The sequence below is a fragment of the Ammospiza nelsoni genome, chromosome Z (genome assembly GCF_027579445.1).
Source record: "Ammospiza nelsoni isolate bAmmNel1 chromosome Z, bAmmNel1.pri, whole genome shotgun sequence".
In the NCBI taxonomy this organism is placed as follows: domain Eukaryota; kingdom Metazoa; phylum Chordata; class Aves; order Passeriformes; family Passerellidae; genus Ammospiza; species Ammospiza nelsoni.
This window is the reverse complement of record NC_080669.1, coordinates 46,513,831-46,539,184: the sequence shown is the minus strand read 5'-3', so window position 1 is coordinate 46,539,184 and position 25,354 is coordinate 46,513,831. Positions and strand designations below refer to the sequence as shown.

At 34.1% G+C, this 25,354-nt stretch overlaps 1 protein-coding gene across 1 annotated transcript in view; it reads left to right on the top strand.

Moving 5' to 3' along the window:
* The window catches only part of AP3B1 (adaptor related protein complex 3 subunit beta 1), a 153,460-nt gene extending 128,612 nt beyond the window's left edge, over positions 1-24,848 (top strand). Inside the window, exons 25-27 of the mRNA XM_059492504.1 lie at positions 6,072-6,169; positions 11,316-11,454; positions 24,103-24,848. Coding sequence (XP_059348487.1) covers positions 6,072-6,169; positions 11,316-11,454; positions 24,103-24,256 — 391 coding nt within the window. The 3' untranslated portion in view covers positions 24,257-24,848. The remainder of the gene's footprint in view (positions 1-6,071; positions 6,170-11,315; positions 11,455-24,102) is intronic.
* Positions 24,849-25,354: the final 506 nt, after the last annotated feature.

Genomic DNA, 25,354 nt, shown 5'->3' with positions numbered 1-25,354 from the left:
AAAAGACCTCCTGCTCAAATACTATTTTTGGTAAGCAAACCTTACCAAGATCACACATCTAATTAAAGCAGGGTGAAATGCCTCAACTTGAAAACTGTGCCTAATGAATTTATTTAGAATGTATATTAGGATGTTCACAGCATGTACTCGTGACAACATCTCTTCATTGTTATTTTTCTTATGCCACTTCCTTCCAGAGGCAGCTATTTCAGCCACACTGGTGTTCTGCATGATAATGCCTCTCAAGCAGAAAGTTAAAGAGAAATAAATGGAGGGATTCAGCCTTTTAAAAGATTTTTTGAATGTTACTCTTTGTTTTTTTGTTACTTTTTTCTCATTTTGCAAGCAGGATATACACAGTTTAGGAGTTTAGAGCAATTTGTTATTGGCTAACTCATATGCAAGGTAGGTTGCTATCTTGTTGAATTCTAGTTAAAGTTTAGTGTATTCACCATCCAAGTAAGAGACCTGAGCCTTAGCTAAGCAGATAGGCATCAGTTGAGCAAAGAAAAGGTTGGAATGGATTCTTGATATAACAGACTATCTGCAATACTCCACTGACTGTGGAATTACTTCCTTTTTTCCCCATGTCAGATCTTAAAGATTTCCATGTTAGTTGAATCCTTGAGCTCCTAGTGTTCACCATGTCAACAATCCTACCACTTGTGTTATCTTTATTGTCTTGCATGTCTCTGCTTTTCAGATATTCTCAAGTCTTTCTCTCAACTTACTAGTTTTTTGAGATGTCTGAACAACTATATGGGAGCTCTGCTATGTCAGAATTTTGCCCATGGATCCTTGTAATGAAAATATTTGAATCCCTTGAGATGAAAGACAGGGAAGGTTATAGAGACAGAGAGTTAGAGCCCTTACATGCCCTTACTCTATTTTTGTATGTGTATTTAGCTTTATTAATTTCTGTCTATGTTTGTATAACTCAGTAGGCAAATCTCCAATTTCTTGTAGGCATGATGAATAACTAAAGGTGAAGAGATGTCCTTTTTATAACATTGAAAGCTTATCTTTACATTTTCTGTCTTATTCTTTTCTCTCCTCTCTTTCCAAATTACCTTAGTTGTTCCCAAAACCATAAAAGAGCCACAGCTTTAAAGATAAAATTAAGTTACAGAGAGCCTGGTTCTCTTCTTTTTTCTGTTCTTTTGAAAAGTACGCAGGGAGCTGTTTAGCTTTCTTTGAAACTGTTTGGTGTAGGAGAGATGTCCATGCCATGCATCTCTCTCCCTAGTTTTGATTTTGCATTTCCTCTCCATCGTTTTCTCAAGGTTTAAGTGCAAAAAAACACAACCAGAGCTCCCAAGAAGAAAAATCAAATGAAAGCAATGGCTTTTGTGCTTTTCATTCTTTTTCAAAATAATTCGGTAATTGGAAAATTGTGTGACATGAAGAGGTTTTTTAGGTGGTTACTTATACTGGCATTTCTTAGTGTCTCAGTGTCATCAGAAGGACCCGCTCCTTCTAATGAGGAGAATACATACTCTTGTATGTCTGTTCATTTGGTCTGTCCTGTACTATATAAAGAAAACATTTTGGTGATTACTCCAGAAGAGTTTGGTGTAGCAGAAAGAATCTAGCAATTCCTTAAATGAGGTAAATTCTGTGAATGAGATTTTAAAACTTTGTTCAGTCTGTTCTCTGCAGGTTTCATCTTATTTTAGAAGCTTTTGCTCTGAATTTTATTTTCAATGGAAGAGATTTTTTGCAGCATGAAATTTGCTCGCTTCACTCTGTGTTGATGTAGAAATCTTCCCAAGCAGAACTTCTAGCTGCAAAGCAAGTAAATGAAGAGGGTTGGTTGGGTAGCAGTCAGTATTTCTGTTGAATGCAAACATGCATTCAGGTGTAGATGCTTACACAAAAGCATCTGATTAAAACTATGTAGTGGAATATGTTATGGAATATATTAAAAACTAATGTTAGAGATGCAGGATTTTCTTCGGATCACTGTCACTTGCATTTTCACTTTTTTCTTGCTGTTTCCTTCCCTAGTGCTTTCTCAGCAGATCACCAAGTTGCTTATAAATGTAAGAAAAGCAATCTGGTACTCTTCTCTTTATTTCATTACTCTAAAGTAGTCAGTTGGCCCTATTCCAGAACAAAATTATGCCAAGATAAATGACTGACCTGGAAAAAACAAGGCTGGACATGAACAACTGCTTTCATTTGTTCTATTGCTTTGGCCTTTTTCTCATGCAAAAGCAGGATGCAGTCTTTCCTTTCTTCAGCAAGACTAAAGTCAAGTCCCCTATACTTTTAGTCAAGTCCCCTATACTTTTCTATTCCATATTTTGTTTTGCAGGAAATTAATTCTCTCTTAGTGTTGCTCTTCCTCTCATGTTCTTTTTTTTAACATGTCTGGGGATTTTTGTGAATACAAGACAAAAACAATAAGCTGGTTTGGGAAAGATATATTCTGGGACAAGCTGCTGCTAGGAGTGAAACAAAAAAGGATAGTAATCAAGAGCAAGAATATTCCCAGTCTTATTAAAATACTAATTTATTAAAAGCCTTGGAAGTTAAAATTTTAACCACTGCTATTGTGGAATTTTCAAAGAAGTCATTGACAAGTGTTAGCATTATTTACTTCAGTTTTAAAGAAGATTTTGCCATCACTGTTCTAAAGTTATGGTAGACAACTTCTTTACCAGGAGCCCTTCAAAGCCAATTTTTAAAAAAAAGCAACTAAACTGAGAGGAGAAAAGGAATAGCCAAGAGTTTCAAATGGCAAGTGCTAGCTACAGATGTGTGCAGAAATCTTTAAACTGTGCATCTTCTGAAGGGCTGAATCTTAGTCTTGCAGTGTCAGTTATCGTGGAGCTAGTAAGTCTCCCTTTGTTTCTGTGAGAGCATTATTGTCTTTGTCTCTCTTTTGTTCACCTTGATGTATGCATCAGAAGATAAATTCATGTGATACTTGCAATTGAGTCATGAAAGTGATGTTAGTCTTTTAAAAATATAATATGTACAGTTTAGCAGTTTTTAAGGAGTCAGTAAGAGTAGCGATGTGTAATGTTATTTGCCCATAAGTTCACGATTAAATACATAACAGATTTTGCAAGCTACTGTTAGAAAGATACTGTTGTAAGACATCCCCAACTGTTTGATCCTTTTAAAGCTTCCCTCTAAGAACTTCTCATTAAGTATTCATGTTCCTCTAAGGCTGTTACTTACCAACTTATTGCACATGCTAATACCAGAAAACACGGTGTTTAATTTTTGAAATCAAAAACCACATTCTGTTGCCCTGAGAAACTTTGGGTGTTTTTTCTGGTAAGCTGCTTCACCTTTCTCTTTCAGGAAAGTTAAAGCAACACCACCTGAGAGATGCTTCAGTGCAGCTTGAACCAGTTGTCCAGTAGATTTTTAAAAGTTAATGTAATTTTTTGTATAAACATCATTTATATTAATGAGATTCTTGAAAATATAAATGAATAAGTTAAATACACTGAAATTTAGTTCACTAGGTATTGGGGGAAGTTAAGTGTTTGTATTCCAAGCCTCAATTTTATTCTCAAATTTCTTCATTAGCTATCTGATGAAATCTCCATCTTTGGAGATACTCAGAGCTCAAATAGACAAGGCCATGAACCAAGTGAGCTAAGGTGACCCTTGCTTAAGCAGGAGGTAGAATCAGGTGATTTCTAATGCCCCTTCATATTGTGGTTCTCTGGAATTATGAAGTAACTTTTGTTAAATTAAATATTATGAGTTCTCTAATATAAAGATGTAATAAAAGAGATGCAGATCAACAAACAAAAGCTGTATATTTAATCTGTGAAGTGTCTGATAAAGAGAACCTATAAGGAAGGATGATTTTCTGTAGCTGAGAAAGAAATTTACTGTAGCACACTGGAATTAAAGTAATGCAAAGTAACCCAGATGCTGACTAAAGTAAAATTAAGAACAAAGTGGTTTTGAAGAACAAATAGCAATCAGAATTTCTGTTTGTAGGCTATGAAGAGTTCATGTTTTATCAAAGAATATATATTAGCTATTTATTCACTAGAGGAAATGAAAGTGGAATGTTTGTTAACAGCAGAGGTGTCAAGTGGTCCTCTTAAGCAGTTATGGACATAAAAAATCCAAGGGATACTCATGCTTTTATTCCTTCTTGTTGTGGAAATATTGTTATAAGCATTAAAGCAATCTAATAATTGATGTTATAAGTCAAGTTTATGTACAAATGGCATCTCTCCAGTCAGTGTGGGACATAAATCATTGTACACAAAATGGTTTATCTGTTTCATGCTGAATTATGTAGAGTACATCTTGCTTAAATATGAAACATAAGAGAGGTTGAACAATCAGTTGAAGAGTGTCAATGAAGGTATTGTTGAAAGTGTTAGTCTTATAGTCCAATTAGTAGGTATGAATAGCAAAAAATTAATGAGGCAGTTGATTAAAGACTCTTCCATCAGCTCTTAAGATGATTGAGTTCTTAATCACTATTCAAAAGAAAAACTAAAGAAAAAATAGTTCTTGCTTATTTTACTGTGCACTTAATTGGGCTAGATAATCAAACAATCCCTGCTCTTTTATTATAATAATGACTTTAGAGACAGATGGCATTTAAGGTAGTACGGGGGGGAGATTAGTACGGGGGTAAAAAATTTGAATTTGTTAGCTTTTACAAGCAGCGCTTAATAAATGATTTTTTTATAAAGGAAGTATTGGGAGTTTGAAGGGATTGTTTCCCTGTATGTGTACTAAATAGCAGTTCTCAGATAAGTTAGCATAAATGTCCCATTTTATTTGAACAGCTCATACTTGAGACTGCACTCATAAGCATAATTATAACACACTGGAAGCTAGAAAATAAGGACATACTAGTTCCTAAGCATTTCCTTTTGTAAATGGGTAATTACAATAAGTATTAGAATTGTGAGTAGAAGGACTGTAAAATGCTTCTCTGTTTCCAGGTGGCTTGTCTTGCATCTTTAGGAAAGGGACATGTGTGTTTTCTATATTATTGATCTGGTGTTTGCTTTCATCAGTCTCTAGTTTCAGAACTTTGAAATTGCAGAGTTATAAAATATCAGTAACACATATTTTAGGTTAATTTAAATAACATGGATGTTAATGGATGAAATGTATTTTCCATTCTAATGATTGTATCATTATATTTAAGTAAGATATCTGAGGCATATCACCAATCAATATATATTGACTATTTGGTACACCAGGAAAAAAAAAGGAAAGTGTTCTTTTCTAAAAATTTCTCAGGCCTTAAAGCATTAACAAAGATTCTGACTGGAGGTACTGATCCTGAATTGCTAGGCAAATCCCTTATGGTACAGTTAGTCAATGAAACATAGCAGGGTGAATGTATCTTGAGTTCCTGTAGATTTGAAGAAGTCTCATACAAAATAGTTGGAAACTTATGGAATTGAATGGATAGTGAGAGGAAGTTCACTATATGGTATTTATTTCTTAAGGAGAAATGTGTAACATTTGATAGTATTTTTTAACTCTGCCATTTTAAAAATGTTCTGCAGTTTTCCAGTGTGCTTTTACATTAACCAGTATGCTCTGTGATTTTGTTTAAATATACCAAATGTAAAACCGAAGTTATCAAAAATATTTCTCCTTTACTAATGTATTTATTGTTTGGCTTGTTTGTGGGTTTTTTTCCAGACAATATCATCCTTTTGTCTGAAATTATATGTTTTCTATGTTTACTCCTATTTCTAGAACAGCTGTAGCTGATGACAGAATGCATAAAGTTCTCTCAAAGGATTTGTGAAATGCACAATAATTTGTCCTTTGCAAGCATTTAGATTGAGTGTGATGCTTTGTAGGTCGCAAATAAACATTGATTTGAATAAAAGTTATATTTTCAGAAATGCAAGACTATGCCTACCACATTTGTACTGGAGAAAAATGGATCAGCTTTACTAATGTAAGAAGTTAGCTTTCAAATTTATAAGTTAGAAATCGTACAGGTAGTTTTTATACTTTTTCATGATTTTACAGAAAATTTGAAACTGATATATGTGTATTTATTAATCAATGTTGAAGCACTTGCTTGATTCTCTGTAATTTCTCTTTTCTAGCACAAAGGATGATCACTTCAATGTTAACATTCAACCCCCTGTTGGAGAACTGCTCCTGCCTGTCACTATGTCAGAGAAAGATTTTAAGAAAGAGCAAGGTGAGAAATACTTCAGCAGCTTCAGTAAATTTACTTGGGAAGAGAGCTGCATGCCTTTCAATTTCCAAGCATACAGAAAGTGCTTCCAGTTGTAGGTGGTTGAGACTGTTAGTATTCACTCTGACAAGTAGTTTAAAAGTATCTTGAGAAGGATGTGCCATGATATAATGCCGTCTTTAAAGGATCAAAGCCCACACTTTACCTTAAAACAGTCTTTCGGCTCAAAGCCTTTTGGCTTCCCATCATGAACTGTGAATACCTTTCCTACCAGCAGTAAAACAGAAACTTGTGATGCCAGCTCAAGGAAATGAACCATTTATACATTGGTATTGCATCGGGTTTTACTGTTCTTTATTCCAATACTAATTTTCATACTGTTAATGTACCTGTTCCTTAGCTACTTTGAAGATTGTTTTAATCTTTTCACTTTCAAACACTTCATATATAAAAACTACTCATGATGGAATACTGTTTTTTATACTTCTGCATTCTACTAATACTGTGTTTTCAAAGAATTTAAGTCTTTTATACTAATCCAGACACAAACCCCCATAAGAGCTTTTAGTGACTTAAATATTTATTCAAAATACTGTGCTTAGGTTTGACCTAAAATTGTGCTTAGATTTGACCTAACCATATGTTAAATGGAATAGTCAATACTGCTGTCCTTAATTTGGATATGATTCTTGGATATTTTAAAATATAAGTGGTTACATTTTGGATGCACTCAAATGTAGTAGTGTTTACTCATATATCTCAATGTTTGGGGATTTACATGTGTATGTCTCTTCACATTGAGATGAGAATATGCCCATGGGATCCTGTCTCATTGCTGTGTAAGGCTCAGAAACTCAGTATATCCATCAAGCAGTCAAGAACACCAACGAGTAATGTTATATATTATTAGTTATTGCCTTTGAGCATTTCTTGCTTTTGTGTTATTGAATTATTAAGAAAGTAGTTTAAATACTGTCTAGATAATTTGCAGTTAAGCTTATGGCTGCAGTGAAAAGTTAGGATTGTGCTTTGTTTTCATAACCAATTGATACTTATTTGCTGTTCTTACCCTTTGCTGGCTAAAGCCTGCCTCTCTGCTTTATACCTGCTCAGCAAACCAAGGTGAGTGATTGAACGAGGCTGTGGTACATTTATTTTAAACTGTTCCCTTCTAAATATTGTAGCTGGGGTTGTAGTGAAAAAAGGAAGGTTACTATGCTTCTTCCCTCCCTGTTTTTATGTTTGCTTGCTTTGTGGTATTCTGATGGAGTTTTTGTATGCTTTACTGTGACTGAGGGCTTTTTTTCCTTCTGACTGGCCATACAGAACCATGAACACATAGAAGAAGTGTACTTGGAGAATAGCTGTGGTCCTCTGTGGAGTTGTTGCCAAAATTCCTTTTTCTTCTGCCATTTTACTTCTATGGTTGTTGATTATTTGTCTGAATAAATCTGGCAGCTGTTTGCTATGTTTAATAGAGCAGAAAGGCTACTCTGAATAAAGCTATTTGAAAATTTGTTTATATGAAGTATTTGTAAATCCATGAAGGTCTCTTGGCATTTCTGTATCGCTTGCTCTGTCTTCCTGAATTCATTCTTTGATGCAGGACTTTGCAGGCTGGCAAATTTACTACAGGTTTAAAAACCTTTCCTATTCCATCTTTTTTCTTATGGATATCAGCTGTATCAGAATATTCTTTGTAACAGAGGTCTGAATTCTACATTTTGCATTCGTATTTATTACAAAGCTTTAGGAACAGGTAGCATATGGGAAGAATTACTTTGTGTTCTTGCTAAATGAAAAATCCAAATTACAATAATAAATGCAGGACAATTTAGAAGTTGGTATATGCTATTCTATTTTGTGTTTAACTTCAATTTGCCTGTATTCTCCAAATGAATCTGATTTATATAACTTGTTTTTCACTTGTCATGCTTTTTCCTTTTTTTTTTTCCTTTTTTCTCCTTTTTTTTAATTTGGTTGGTTGGTTGGTTGGTTTTGTTTAGTTGGTTTTGAATGTGTTTCAAGTCCTGTACCTGGAGATGGTTTTATTCGTTACCAAAACAGATAGGTAAAAAATACTGAAGTGTTTGAGGAGAATATTAGAAATGCAAGGAGAGAATGAAAATATGTATGGGTTTTAAGGATTTTTACATCTAAATTGCATGTGTAACCTAATATGAATGCTAAAGAGAAAATAGCTGGTATTATACTGCTATGTAGAAGACAATTCATTGCTACACATCTTTATTCAATTACACTCTGCTGTTTTACATTGTCTGTTACATTTGTATATGTCCATTTTCTTCCTGATGGCATAAAGAGAGAGGAGCAGACAGGTTATTGAATATTCATGTCTGTGAAGGTTATCTGGTGGTAGCAGCAGAACCTCAAAAGCTGTTTTTGTCCACATGCTGTGCATTATATGCTTAGCTTTGCTGCACCATCTCCCCTTTCCTTTCATCCTGAGCTCAGAATCCTCTGGTTGAGTAGTTCCCTGGAAAAGCAACTGAGTTAGTAGTTGTTGTGATTGACAATTTGGAATGAATGGATTAAAATATTAAACATTCTTTACCTTTTTGCTCAAGTATTTTTTCTGATCCTTCAGGACTCAGAATTTTATACCCTGTTTTATATCACATCCCCATGTAAAGTCAAATTGGCATAGCAGGAATTCTGCATGAGTGGAACATTTAGTGTTGGGAGCTCTGTATCCAGATTTCAACTTGTCTGTTGTTTTTGAAATTCGGTAGCAAAACTCTCTTTCCCTCAGTTCAGAATAGGACTAGTCTTGCTGGCTAGCATACCTTGTTACCCATCACTGTAATTTTACCAATTTAATCTTCTTTTATTATTTAAAATACTTACATTTATTTCATCATATCAGGTGGCTAGCCCAGACTAGTTCCTGCTTTGTGCTCAGGCTAGAGTTTTCTTGGATTCTTGTGTTTCAGGCAATATTAAATGTGTCATGTGATTGTTATAGCTGAATATTAATCAGAATTTTTATGATGGCATTTTTAAAATAGGCAATTAAAACTACTTTAGGATTTTTTTTTTCTCTCAAGAGACATGTTTTTAAATAATTTTGTCAACTTTTTTTAAAAGTATATACCTGAATCACATTTAAAAAAAAACCAAGCCAACACCAAAACCCAATCTTGGTTAAGTAAACATATATTTTACCTAATTTTATTAAAATTGTATATATAAAATTTGTTTTCCTAAAAAGCAGGATGCTAATTCTTTAAATGGTTGGATGTTTACTATTTTCTGGCCATTGACTACCCCAAGCAATCATATTTGATGCTCCTTAATTAGAGTAGCCTTTTTTATTTCCAGGTTCTTTTCCACCTCAGCAATCGAGACAATACATTTGCTTACCACGCTGCTCTCCTAAGTGTTCTTTTGCATGTAAATTAATCTTGATTCAGTTTACACTGTCATGCTGAGTGGTACAAATTGCCTATAACAATAAAACAGCATGAGTTAAAAATAAAGGGGGGTGAAAAAGCAGATTGAATGTGTGCCTTACTTGATAGGATGTTACTTTGCTTTATGCCAATACATTAGTCGACGATAATGAATCTTCTGTTCTGAAAAGCATGGTTTAGTTGATTTTTTTAATTTTACTTCAATGGAGCAGTACCCTGTCTTTTATAGAACAAGTTAGACAAACCATTAATGACAAGAGTGTTAAGGTTAAATATGAAGCAATGCATTCACTTTTCTGAGTGCTATCCATCTTTCCATTTACAGGAGCTTGACAAAAGTACTGGCTTTGTACAACATTTCCTTTAATTACATGCTGCGGGAAACAGGCTTTTAACATAAACATAGTTGCATTCATTTATTCAGCATTTGCTCTTCAGTAGAGCCTAATGGAGAAGGTTTAAATCCTAAATAAGTACACATATCTCTCAGCAGTGTTATGTCAGTCCCTGTGCTCTGCTTAAAAGCAGTCTTAGTCTGTGTATGTAGTTTGTAAAGCTTTTGCCTAATAGTTAAACAATTTGAAATAGAATGTTCTACTCAAGATAAATCTGATTGTTATAAAAGTTGTATGCCGATTTTTGTTCTCTTTCAAAAATCCTATTATTTACTCATCAGCTGTTCCATTTTTACTTTCATATTTCTTATTCTGTGACAGCAGCACATTCCGGGGCATTAAAATGCTGGATTTATTTTTTTAATTGTTCTTATTAAGCATCTTGGTACTACTATTTCCTCTGAGTTAGAACTGTATGTGCAGCCCTAAAACATTGGCCTTTTGAGACTTTTACGTTGTTTTCATTGTTAGTGTTCCTTCAGATGCTTCATATTTCTGCCTGAAGTACCGTGCTCCTTTGTTTGCCTGCATTTTCAGCTTCTGAACATACTGTAAAAAGGCACTCACAGTGTTATGTTGTAGTTACTGTTGTGTTTTAATCAACATGAGCATCTAACAAATCATTCTTCTAAACAATGGATATTGATAGAAAAGCGTGAGTTTTGTTAAAATGTCCTTGAATGTCATATCCTTCTGTACCTTTTCTTCATCATATGTTTGGATGCAATCTTTAAATTTCTGTTCCATTTTGTAGTCATATTCAAATAATTTCACTCAAACAGTTTATGTTGATATTTTAGAGAGCTGGATGCTAACTGAATTTACCAGTTTCTAATGTGCTGACTTTCTCTTAAATAACTAAATTGAACCAATTACTACTATCTGAATTTAATGATAATTTTTAGCAGTTGGATATGGAATTATAATTAAATGTATGATTGAAAGATTATAAAGGATCTTTGTGTATGTTCTCACTTAAGCTGCACCTTTCCAAATCAGTCTTACTTAATATTTAATTTTTGCGTTTGCATTCTTCTTTTAAATTAAGCTTTTTATGAGGAAAAAACTGCCTTGGTTTCACAGTTGCATTAGTATCACAGATGTCATTGTTCGGCTATTACTAATTTGTTTCTGATAGAAGGTCATTGCAAGTAAGACATTAAAGTAAGGTAATTATGTGAGTTCTTATGAAATTGTTTTCTCAATAAATTATCCAACTTTTAATGCCTTGTTTTTTGTTTAGGTGTCTACTATTTTGGTTTAATGCTTAATAAGCGAGCAAATCTTACTGTATTCTTAATTAAATACTTAATGTTTCAGGAATACTGACAGGAATGAATGAGACATCTACTACAATAGCTGTTGCTCCACAGAACTCTACTAGACTTGTAATAATTGAGAGAGTAGTGAAAGCAGCTAACCTGGGTGTAGTTCCTTCTGGTCAAGATAACATACACAGGTAAGATTGTTTGTTATTTAAAGTATGACTATCTTTTAATATTGATTTATTCGTTCAAAATTCATCAACATTTGATAATATTAGAGAAAATTTTATAACCTATACTCTAAGGAAGAAGCTAGCAAATTATACTGAAATATATAATACTAAGCATATAGTAACTTGAGACTAAGTATTCTGCAGCTCATTAATTGAGTGTATATAGAAGTGTCTAGATTTTACTGAACACAGTTAGAGGAAATTGTCCGTCCCTTTTTTGTTTCAAAGGGAAGAGGTAGCCTTTTAGAGCACAGTACTTTCTAGAAGGTTTTGGGGGATTTTTTAACTTTTGTTTCTGTTTCCTATAGTAAGTAGCCTGCTCTAGTTTTATCATCTGTGAGGAGCAACTTGTTTTCCAATATTAGTTTTTTGCTTTCCTACATATATATCTGCAAACAAAAGCAATTACCTGCCAAGAAAGTCATTGGCCCTGTCAAATTTCCAGTTTTTACTTGTAGATTAATCCATTTCATCCAAATGTTATGATACAGAATGCGAGTGGAATTAATGCAATTGTTAATGACAGCTTTTAATGTGATTAACTCAAAATATTTAGTCCTGTGAATCTGTATGGCTTCTCACTTCTGGCAGGAACACACAGATTAACCTGGTCTTGAAATAAGAAAACGAATACATTTCCCTTACCATCTACTAAAACTGTTCACTAAATTCTGAATTATCTCTAGTCCCCTGAATTTTGCTATTCAGTAAAAGCAAAGTATCTTCCTTTAAAGAAAACAACAGTCTTTTGTTTGAAATTTTGCTGACTGAGATGGCTGTTTGAAAGGGTGAGAATTCTGTAGCCTACAGAAGATTAATAACCTGATATTGTTGGATGTAGTCTCTTTTGCATTGCTGGGCAGTTGTAGTGCATTGTATTAACATTAACCCAGCTGGATTTTCCTATGTATTTGATACGGTTAATGATAAAATTCTGTTTCACCATAAAAACATGGCACAGCTAGTGCATTTGCACTGAAATGATTGTCACTCTTGACACCTGATCCTCCATGAAAGAGTCCTCATTTGTTGCATCCCTGAGGGATCCGTATAGCCTGTGTTCTCAACATCAATTCAAAGACTAGGTGAGAGTGTCAATCAAGAGAGACTGAAGTGTTTGCTGCTACAGGTGCTCTCCATCTTTACCCTATCTATCACATGAGACTTATCACATAGGCATGGATTGTTTTGTTGACTGAGTCTCAAAAAGGCTCCCTAAAATAATAGCCTAGCTCCTAACTCAGCCACACATTTCCTGGCTGTAGATAAGTTTCTACTTTGATGGTGTTTTCTTTTGCTCTTTTGGTTTCTTTTAAGGGAAGTTTTCCACAACAGAGTCTATAACCAACAGTAAATATATTGAAGATGCACTTACTGTTGGGTACACTTCTTCAGAGACAGTGCTTAAAGGCATGTTTGGGACAAGCTGAAGCATTCAGAGTGCTTCAGAACATCCTGAAATCTTCTTTGATTTCTTAGATTCAAAATACAATGTTTTCAGTCTGCCGGAATAGTTATAGAATAGATTATAGAATAATCCATCAAGCAAAACATACAGTTTATAAGAATTTAAGTGGCCTTTGAGAAATGCCCAGCAGTTGATAAGCATTTAGAAAACAGTCCTTTGTTTGCTTCACCGTAAGTAAATGGAGTTCACAGATATGATGTAGTCATAATTCTACCTAGATTTTACTGAGCAGGAACATTACGTAATTGATGCTGTGATAAACCTGTTAATCTTTAAAACAGTAATGATTCATCATTAGAGTAAATCCTAGATTCACTTGAATGAATATTTGAGATAGATATTAGATAATTAATCCTTCCAAATTGCTGAAAAAAAATTACCAAAATAGTTTATTTATACATACATATATATATATACATACATACATATATATACATATATATATATATATGTAAGGTAAACATGTTTGGATTAAATGAACTCTGTTATTAGAGGAAACAAAAATCAAATTTTTCTGTCAGAAGTCTCATGGGTACATGAACTGTGACTTTTATTTGATACACAATTTCAGAATAACAAAATAAAGTCACCTTTTATCTTGTCTAAACATTTACAGATTAAATAAAAATACATTAAAAGTGAATTTTCTAATTTTTATAAGATTGTCATTTGTCTTGTTTTATTGCAAGTGATATTGCAGAAAAAAAATTACGTCCAAAAACTTTTAGTTCATCATGCTGTTCTGTGAGGACTACTTCAGCTGACTTCTTGGAAGAAGTCTTTTTACACAGAAAAATAAGTACTGTTTTTTAACTGGCATTCTGCATTGTGCAGCATAAATTACATTAACCTATTAGTTGGTCATCCCCAATTTGAGTATTACTGCTTAATGATGGCTAATGCCAAAAAAATTGTATTGCCTGGTAATGCAATATACTCATTCAAAATGAAATTGTACAGTTTAATACAAGTGCAAGAGTATCTAATGGACATGAACAGGTGTGTTTCATGGTTTCTTTCAGTCTAAACGTATTCACATTCATGCTGAAGATGTTGTCATGCTGGTGGAATCCAATTACTGGTCCTTAAATTAATAACCCTATTAGGATTTTATTTTTGCACCAAGTAAAAACATTTAGAGCAAATATAATGAAGATTCAAAAGTAAATACTTGAAATAAATATCAACAGAGTAGCATACAGTCACCAAAAAGAAATGGAATAAGTGAAAACAAATGTCAAATACCTCAGCTATATATCTGAGCATATCGTAATGTAGCAACACTTTCTTAAATGCATTTCCTTTCTCTCTTTACCATGTGGCTACTAAATTTGTGTATTTCATTACAGTGTAATAATTTAACTGTTAAATGAATGTAGAACAAATATGCCAGGTGACATAGGTGATTCTGCTTTAAACTGTCTTTTCTGACTGGTTTTTATTTGAAGTGACAGTTGCAAAAATTTTTAACTTGGTAGCCTATAGATACAGACCTAGATATCGGCAGACAAAGGTGTAGGTAAATATTTATTATTTGAAAAATAAATTTGCTGTACTATTTTGCTTTCTTTAGAGTAGTTACGTGATCTTCAGTGGAGTTTATTCAAGGGATTGGATTACAGGGCCTTGTAGGACAACATGAAATGCGTTTGCATGTCCTTAATAGGATTTAGCTATTTTATATATTGATCTTTCTTGCTTTTGCTAATAAGTGGAAACATTCTGTCAATTTTAAAAGGCTTCTTCTAGAATAAAGAATGTGAAATGCATTTCAAAAGAGAGATTTTCTTTAATTGGAAATGTGTTTTCTTAAATATTAAAACTTCTGAAAGAAGAGTTCTTTTTTTCTGTAAAACATTTTTTCACAAGACTGATTAGCATAATTGTTGGAATATCCACAGCTCTTTTAATGTTCTAAGAACTGTTACTTGATGTTGATAAAGTGATTTTAAAGAGTCAGCTGAGTCACCAAGCTTTTGTCTTTTGGTTCAGACCACAAGTGAGGGCACCATTTGAATATCTGAAGACAAAGACACTGCAGGGAATTAAATCACTCTGAATAACTACCTTTAGGGAACAAGTACTTTTCAGTTTAAGTATGTCTGCTGTTTGTTGTCAGTGGGGAAAACATATTAGGAATTGTTCTGTTTTCAAGGTAAGAGGGTACGTAATGGAGGACATTTATTCCCTCAAAGTTGATTCTTCTGTAGAACATCACTTGAGCCCCAGTCTCTACTTGGGCAGTAATGTTCATTGCTTTAGATACAACAACAACAACAGCAAAGAAATCCTGGCTGCTCTATTTCAAAATATGATAAGATGAAGGCATTATTCAAGATTTTCAGTCATATTCTATTTAACTGACACAAGATTATTTACCCAGAAATGCCCTTCATGCTAGTTTTACTTTCAACGTGTTGCTTATTCTTCTCAGATGAATATTCTAAAAGTTCCTCAGGTCTCTTCCTCCTTTATTCATTTTCATCTCCTACAAGTATAGGTAGTCATCATCTGCCTCACTTTGATTATAACAAAAGATAACAGATGGTGATAGAATGAAAAGACTAGTTGCAGACTTGAATCTTATAAAGACTTGAATGCTCTCATAATCCTCTAGAAATTGTCAAAATATTGTCTACTATTACATAAGACCCTGTGCATGAAGGAGAGATGTTTCAGGCTAAATTGGCTTAGGAAAAAAAGTAATGGAAATACACAGAGAAGGTGATTTTTCATGCTACCAACAAAAATATGGTGCAAAGCTTTTAAAGTGTTGGCAGCAGCATATGGCAGAAAAATCTGTTCAAAGCAAAGATCACAAGCTGGATTTACTTCTTCACTCTAATTTTGTTTTATACTTGTGTGCTTCTATTGACGTCAGAGTATAATGTGCAATGGGATGGAGAATCAGGCCATCTTCAACTACCTACCTCTCTCTCTACCTTCTACTTCCCAAAGCATTTCTTAAATGGGATGCATCATACTACAGAATATTACTCATTTCAATGACTGTGGCTCTAAAAGTGGTGCAAGGTAGATCATCTTTTCCACTGTTTTCATTCTTGAAGACTACCTGTGCAGTGCCCAATCAGTCAGTGAGATAAAACTCTGAAGCTAGTAGGGTGGATAATGAAGAATGAGGTTTAGTCGACCTTACCTTACTTAATGGTCCATTGCACTAGTTTGTTGCTGCTGTTGTATTCTGGAAGGAATCCTCACTTGCAAGCAGGAAGTAGCAGTATTAGAAAGTGAGCATGGTGTCATATACATATCTTTGTTCTGCAGTTCGTCAGGATGGCTGTAACCATTGTCTTGCCCTCTGAGACACACAACAGCATTAATTTCAGTCCTCAAATTTCACATTATCAATTCTATAATTTCAACAACCCCATATGGGACAATCTGAGGGTTTGGAGAAAATCAAATCTCTTTCAACAACGAAGCTCTAAAGTGTTCAGAACAGCCATTTCACATTTTAAGATAGTGATTTTAATGTCTTTCTCCATTACAGTCACAAAATGTGGCGATACTAACAGCCATCTCTTCTTCCTAGACATGACCAGGACTTGCAGAGGGAGGATTCTCATCTCTTAGTGGTGTCATAGTAGACACCTGAATTAGCAGCAAGCAAGCTAAGTTTTAAACAAAGAAGCATGAAACAGCAGTTCTGCTCATTGCTGGGGCAGATCTAACCTAGCTCAAGCACTGCAGTGCGTGCAGTTACTGTGCAGTTCTGAAACCTACGTTTTTAAGGACACTTTACTAAACCATTTAGATATGGTAGTTTCTTCAGAGCTTGCTGTAGAGAGTATGACATTGCTTAGTGTACCCTTCACTATCTGATTCCTTGAATAAGCAATTATTGAACAAGATGTAAAATACCATCCACATGTCTTGTGGAGGCTTGTGTTGCTACCCTTTAGCAAAATCAGAAACATACTGTGTAAATCATTTATTATGACAGTAGACACACTAAAATTGGTGAGAATTCATACTCTGAATAATATGAAAACAACAATACCAAATGTAGAAACTTGCATAAAATGTTCAAAATCCAGAAAATACGGAAATCTAAACTGTGTTTCACTAGCTTTTATTTCTCACCCCATGCATCAGCTTGACAGTCTGGTTATATTCACCCCTTTTTATCATTTTGCAACCTGTCATGTCCCATTTATACTATATTGGCAGACTGATTCTCAAAGGAAAGAGGGTTTTGTTTACAGACAATTTTGATTATCAGAGAATGTCGTGGTTAGTAATCAGTTATCCTCCCCACATCTTTTTAATCCAGCAACACTTAATGTGGGGAGAAAAGGTATGCCATGGTGTGTTTGTGTAGGTACATTTGTACTGAACCAAACTCCATCTAATGGGGTCCACCTGGAAAATTTTTCTGTGCATGTCATCTTCCAGTTTGCACTAAATTTGGAAGAATTCAAAGGCAGAAAGTTAGTAATCAGATCCCATCACTTTAACATAACAACCTAACAACTGCATCTACTTCCAGCATGTCTGCTGGAAACAAAAATACGCATCTATTGAGGATAAACATCATGTATAAATTTCTGAGAAATATAAATTCTTTATAGTTATTCACTTGAAACAGAGTATATGTTGTCAGTAGCTGATTAACAGGTCTATAAATCCACAAAGACTTTTTTAAAGGCCTTTTCTGTTCTGTGTGCAGGCATGCCTTTTCTAAGGTTTTTTACTAAGCAGTTAGCCTGTTGGAGAGCTGCAAGGAAGTGAAACCAACCTTTACTCCTGCAAAGTACCTCCTTTGATGCAGTTACCTAAGACTGTTTTGCTTCTCTAGTTCCTTAGCTGTGGGGCTCAGTCTTCCTGTTCTACTCTTCTAGAAGGCTTCAGTGGGTAGCTGTGTAAATAAACTTGTAAGAGGCATGCAACTTTGATTTTTCTTCCTAATCTCTCAAGTACGAATTAATTAGAGAGCTAAATAACCTAGGCAAAACAGCTTTTGTGGTAGTCTTTACCTGTAGGAGACAGAATTTTAAATGGAATAGTAGTATATCCATGTCCACCATTATTTCACCTTTTATTTTAAGCAGGACTTTTAAACTCTTAATGTTTTCTTGCTTTATGATGGAAGTATTTCCAGCTTTTTGTTTTGGGAGGTTTGAGTTTGTTTTCTTTATTTTATTTTATTTCTTTATTTTATATTCTTTATTTTTAAAAAGAAAAAAAAACCACCTAGGCTAACCATTTATATTTTTTTAAACAGGCAGGACTAGAAGTCTTTCTGCTTATTAACTATTCTTAGGTTAATTTTTTTATTACTAGAGGAAAACAAAACTGAATTTTATAAGTATGAAAGTACTCATTCTGTAGTTCCTCATATTACTCTTCCTATTACCTTAATCAAGCCTAATCAAATCCTTAATCAAATCCTAATGTTCCAAAACCTTGAAATTTTCTCTCTTCTAACAAAAGGGCCCTGAGTATACTAATACTATTTTCATGTGTAATATCATATCAAGATTTTAAATAACTGGTGTAAAATACTTGATCAAGAGAATGCCTTCACACAAAATCATTTTAATGCCCTTAACACATAGATATATTATTGTGTTAAGGAGCTTATATGCAAATTGCAAGATTTTTAAATAACTTTAGGAAATTAAATTTGGTCTTAACATCGAAAGTATATGAGTGAGTCATTTTAGATACGCTCTTGATCAAAACAGATTGTTCTAGCCTGGCTTATTTGCTCTCCACTAGAGGACAGCACTGCTTTTGTATCTGAATGGTATAAAGTGATAAATATGTGCAGCATTTTCTTTGAAAAACAAACAGGAGCCCTTTGAGCCAGTTATTTAAACAGAAAATGCTTAACACTTTAGGAACTAACTGAGCAGAAGACTGTCTTTGATTGTAAAGGTCTCTGAGTATTTAATATTTAATATTTTAATATCATTCTATAAAATAATCTACTTTCTTGAAATTAAATAATTTTCCTGCAAATTAAAATTTATAGCCTGTTTTAAAAATAGACTGAGTATAATTCTCAAGCATGTGTCATATTAAATGTTCAATTCTACAGGGGAAAAAAAAGAAAGAGTGAAGTATATGAAAAAACAAAATAGATCGAGTATTGGAATTAGAATTTTCAAGGTGGGAGGACCAAATACTTTGATTCAAGCTCTTAGCTCATTGAAGTTTAAGGGAGGAGATATAAATACCCACATATAAAAATGCTGATATTTTTAAACTAATGATAAATTTGGAAGACGATAAAAAGTTCATGCAGCATCTTTTTGGAGTAGTGCTATGTATTGGACAGTAAGTTCAGACTACCCACTTGCATTTCTGCATTTTTGTTAGAGGTACAGTGCAGCTGCTTACTGGAAACTGAGGACAGACTTAAAATCTATTTTAGCAATGCAAATAAACATGGTAAAAATATGTAAATTTGAGTGCAGTTTATTTTACAATTTTGTTATTTTCTACCCCCTAGAAAAATAGATAATTTTGGAAAATAATTACATTATTTTAATGAATTAGGTATTTTGAACAATTTGTTCAGAGATAGTGTTAAAATTGCATTAAATATGCAGGGAAAAAGAAAGTCACATTATCATAATATGATTTTTAAGGTAAATAGCAATCAAATTTTATTAGTAGTAGCCAATGTTAAAATCATCAGAATAAGTTCCTTCTTTTTGTGGGTATGTTTGTGTTTACAGTTTTAGTATTAAGCTCTCTCTATCCCCAGATCAGAACTAATACCCAAATACTTCCTTTTCTCCTTCTAAGACTTACTCAGAGAATGAATACAAGTAATTTTTTTTAATGCAAATAAATTCAAGTAGCCAATTTTTAGATGAGTTGCTATTTATAAGGTGAAATCTGTACGTAGCAGAGCAATACAAAGATTCAGAGTACTGAAACTATAAGTGTAAGGATCTTTGTTGCCCAGTTGACATGCTGGAAGCTCCTTTGTAGTTATTCATTCTTATATTTACAAATGGAAGACTAATTCACAGCAGTATTATTTTCCCCTTTGAATATATTCATTGCATAACTTGATTACACATTTGTCAGCTTTGGACTAATTATTTTTCTACAGCTAGGGCAGGGCCTTGCATCTTCTGATTGTCTTCCTTACTAATAGGATTCTGTCTGCTTCAGCAGGCAGTAATTGAAGGCTTCATGTACAAGATTTAAAGAAAGGGCGGAGGGAAAAAAGTTTTAACCTCCATGGGCCATTGTCACCCTCTGTGGTAAGCAGTAGAACAGAAAAATAAGAAAATTTAGCTTGAATAAAAAAGTCAAAGAGGAAGAAAAGCACTGGACAGGAGAGAGTGTGTTTTAACGCTGTTGAATTATGTGTAACGAACCCAGCTCTGCTGTAAATATCCTGATTTACACTTATTCATAATCTGATAGTGAGTGTTCAGGTATAAATTTACTTTCTCAAATGTTGAATTTTAACAAGCAGGTTTTAAGTGAGTTAGTCTGCTGCTGTATATTCACTGCCACTGAAATTTTCAGAACCTTTCCTTCAAAAAATGCATCTCCTTATAGTAGCTATATCTTGTCTACAAAAAAAGAAAAAATTACTCCCGTCTATATTCAGACTTGTCATCATTGCAAAGTCAGTGTTTGGCAAACGCTGTCACATTTTAGTATCTGACACTCTGTGTTTTCTCTTTATATCAACTATATATCAAATTTTTCTCTATGGTTATCATGAACAAATTTTATTTTCATTGGAAGTCACAGAGACTGTATGCTTTATTTTTAACTCCTGAAAGACCGAGTTATTTTCTAAAAGTATATAGTACTTTATTGGTGCTGAATTTGTTTCTTAATGTATATTTCCTTATCTACTGATAGGTACTACATTTATATAAAAATAATGTATTAACTCCTTCTCTTTTTTGCACATCACATATGCTCGGAATATTTAACATTCTTTCTAAAAAAATAAATTGTAAATGTTCAGAATATGCAAATATTTCTCATGGTTTTTTTGTTCCAATCTGTCTTGATTTTTTTAAATGGGAAAAATACTAACAGCTGCAAATGTTCCTGAATATTTTAATGATGTAAAATCAGATTTAGAATCAATATTACCACAGAATTAAATACTGCATCATAGCAGAAACAGCCATCTTGAAGCTATTAGTAAATATTTGGATTTGTTTTCCAGATGCATTCTCATTTGCTTTGGTTTTTGGGGGTTTTTTTGTTGTTTGTTTGGGATTTTTTTATATTTACAGATGGATCCTTTGTTGCAACAGAACCATGCTCATAATACATGTCTTATGTTTAGAGTTGTCCACAGGACAAATTCATTCTTTTGGACCTACAATCAATCAATGTGCATCCTAGATTTAAATGTATCCCAGTGCAGTTTTCAAGGCTTCCTAAAGCCAAATTTCATGTTGGTTTTATTGTCTTTTTTGGTTTCGTTTGGGGATTTTTGTTTGTTTTTAATTCAAATTCTAACCTACAAAGTGAAAAATTATTACTGACCTCATGGAGAAAATGAAAGTTTCTCATTAAGCGTGAACATATGTTATTAGTGATTAATTTTTTGCTGCTGAGAGATTTTTTTCATGCCTTTCTAGGCTTCCCTAGGTGTTTAGTTGAGAACAACACACCTTTTGGAAAATTCTTGAGGGTTTATGGTAAGAGTTAGTATATAAATGCAATAGCATGTATTTAGTTGAAAAAACAGCTATTAACTAAATTCTTCAATTGCAGTGTATTTAAAACATCTAAATAACTGACAAACCAGTTTTACTGCCAGTGCCAACTGCTCCATCCTGTTATAACTGTATTCAGTTTTACACATTATACAAGTGTATTTATAACTCTCCTTAGAAACTAGATTATATTCCCTATTCTAGGGAGCAAATTTTGGTTTCCAAAGTTCAAAAGCAGCAGTAAACCCACTGAGTTGTTCTCTTCTATATGTGTATTTTTAATGGTGAAATAAGTCTTCCTCTTGCGGTCCAATTCTTCCTTCACCGAGCGATTCCAGGCGCCATATTGGTGACCATGGATAGAAGCTGATTAGCTGCTGCTAGTTATGCGTATTAACGCTTTGTGTAAAATTACCTTAGTATCAGGCCCTTTGCATCTTGCAAACCACATGCAAACTCACATTTTATTGATTTTATGTGGTTTTTTTCAGGCCTATGGAAAAGTACTATTGATCCCCTAAATGATTTTGCAAATTCACATGTAAAAATATCAGCACAAAACTCATCTCTCATGCTTTGGACCACCTTGGCTTTGCCAGAACGCTGACTTTGTATCACTTTCAGCTTTTGATAAAAGAGGGTAAAATCAAGCCTCGGGGCTATGAAGCACAGCAGGAGTGCCAACTAGCAACCTATTTATGTGCATACTCAGAGATAATCTGCTTCTGTGTTGTCCCAAGGCACAACTGTTAAGTAAATAAAGTGACTAATAAGACTATTGTTTCTATAATTATCCCCTGTGGAAGTCAACAAGAGAAATAGTCATCTTCTATCTTGCAGCATAAATAGATGAAATCATTGATATAACTAGCTAAGTAGGTAATTTTTGTACTAGTAATATTGTTTTATAACCTTCTATTAAAAAGAGAGGTCTTTGAATGTATCTGTAATCCAGACAAAAGAAATAGATTGACCTATGATGGGTGACATTAGAAAAGTGCCCCATGTTTCCTTAATTAGTATAATGTGTTATGAGATTTTTATATGCTTAGTTTAAAAAGAAAAAAAAAAAGACAGAAATTACTTCTCGTTTAAAAAGAATCTGCTTCCTGCTTAAGTGGCTAATATTTTAATTAAGTCTGGAGTGAAGTTTTTTGAGTATCTCCTGATAAACTCCCTCCTTTATGTAGATGGTAATTAAACAGATCCCCAAGGGCCTGGGTAGGCGCTTTGCAAGGCCCATGCTGATTGTCAGACAGGAGACACTGACCAGTTGGTTTGCTCTTGAATAGCCCATAGCGTGCTGTCAGCGCAGCAGTTTGATTTTTCTGTATTGTGAGCTGTTGTCAGGGCTAACTGGGTCCTATTGTGACTGAAGATGTTGCGCAAATTGAGGCAGATGGCTCTGATTCAGACACGTGTCATTCAGAAAGAGGAGGGGAGATTGGCCCTGCAAAGTGGGGTCAGACGGGGTCACAGACCTGCTCTACACTTGTTAGTGTTTTCAAAAGCCCATGTGCAGCAACTTTGTTGTTGAGAAGTAACCAAGAAGGGGGGAGAGCATGTTGTGCTCCTTGTGGAAGATGGAAGGATGGACGCTGTTGCCATCCTTGCTTCCTGTCTCTTGGGCCTGGCTCTGCACACAGAATGAATTAACAGGATTGACAGAAGTTCATTGTGCCTAAAATGGCTTTTCAGTCAATTGTGGTGCTTAAAAGGATAGTTTTGCTTTTAATTCCATGTAATTAGTGGGTTCTTCATGTCTTGGAATTTAGTAATGGTGCATTAGTCCTAACTTTTGTCTGTCTGATTGTTTAGTAGTTTTTTATTGCCTTTGTAGGATTTTTAATAATTATAAAATGTTTAAAAATATTGGCCACATTTTTATGGTTCTGGAGATAAATTCACAGAATAACTCTGTCTTGCTGCTACTTTCATTTCAAAGTGATTGTTTCATGTTTATAATTTTGACTGGTTTTAGTTTTAATTAATTTCTGGGATTACAGGAGGAGACATATTTTAGTAAGTACAATAGTTTGGCTTTTTATATATGTTCTACTACATTTAACATAGTTGTATTGTCTTTGGGGCACCAACTAATGAAAGCCCTTTGAAAATTCTATACAGCTGTAGTCAGGTTGTCAGTGTGTATGAATATGGTAGATAAACTGAAGAATCAATATTTACATTAAAATTATTTAAATAAGATTTCGTTTGTACTCCTAAATACAAAATTTTGCATGATACTTCTTTGCCCTTATAAAATGCAAAAATATTTACATAAATTATGTTTGAGGAATTTATGGGAGGTTTTATGGTTTATCCCCTGAAATGCATTTGTGAATTTAGAAGTACTTTATTATATTTGAGCTAATTTAACTCTTGCAGAAAGAAACATTGGCAGTCTTTGACCTTAAGATCCTCAGTGATTTTTCTCTTTTCTTTTTTTTTAACTTTTCCCTCCAGGTTTGCAGCTAAGACTGTGCACAGTGGGTCACTGATGCTAGTCACAGTGGAGCTGAAGGAGAGCTCTACAGCACAGCTTATCATAAACACTGAGAAAACTGTGATTGGTTCTGTTCTGCTGCGGGAGCTGAAGCCTGTCCTGTCCCAGGGGTAACCTGCTTACATCTGGACTTCAGAATCTGGCACACAACAAAAGTGCCTGGCATCCACTACTGCTGCCTTTCATTTATAATAATAGCCCTTCCATCTGGCAGTGGGGAAAGAATACACTCTTGACATTCTTGTCTTCTGCTTTAGAATGCTAGTGCGTATCTATCATGTATGCAAGTCCTTTCCTTTTTTTCTGCTTGCTAACCAAAGAACATATATTTTACTGTCATTTATCTGTGCTTTTAAATGTATTTCCCATTTGTTCTACCCTAGTCCTTCCCTCTCTCTTCCCTTCCCCCACTACCTTCCTTCCCTATCAGCTTCCACTCCCCCCCATAGTGGACAAGTACTAGGTAATAAAGTTCAATGGAAATCACACTGCTTGAAAACTGAGTTCAAATGGCAGGTGGGTTCCAGCAACATACACAATGAGTATGTGGTTCACAGAGAATTTTAGCGTGTGAAAAAACAGTAAGTACAGCAAAATGGTTTTCTAGAAATGCTTGTTAACCTGAACTCTACTGAGAACGTTGTTCCTACCTACTGTCATTTTCTCAAGTATTTTGTTAAGATGCTAATAAAGTAGTGCCTATGAACAGAGGCTCCCTCCTTCTTGTTTTGGTAAAACATTGTTAACAGATATGCTGGTATTGTATATACCTGGTTACCTGAATTAAATACAAGCAAGGTGGACCCTGTACACGTACAGCAAATTGTTCTTGCAAAAGTAGCCAGTGTTTGTACTCCTATGAAATTGTCTGCTATGCGGTTACACTTTTGTTAATAAACAAAGCCAACAGCTGCCTATTTTCAAATTGGCCTGCTCATAAAATACTGATTGAATTGTTCAAATGTGTATTAAATGAAATACTGATTGTTAGACTGTTGTCGCAAATACTGTCATCTAGCTTAATGAATAGTTCAGCTTTATTTCAAATTTCTTTCTTAAACTAGACTAAAACATTTCCCAACTTTGTATAAACCAGGGCTTGACACAAAGAGAAATTCATAGCCATATCAACTGAACTAAGCTGGGGAAGACCTATCGCCTTGCACCAGTTGGTGTACCCACTTTTCTTGATACAGCTCAGTGATTTTGTCA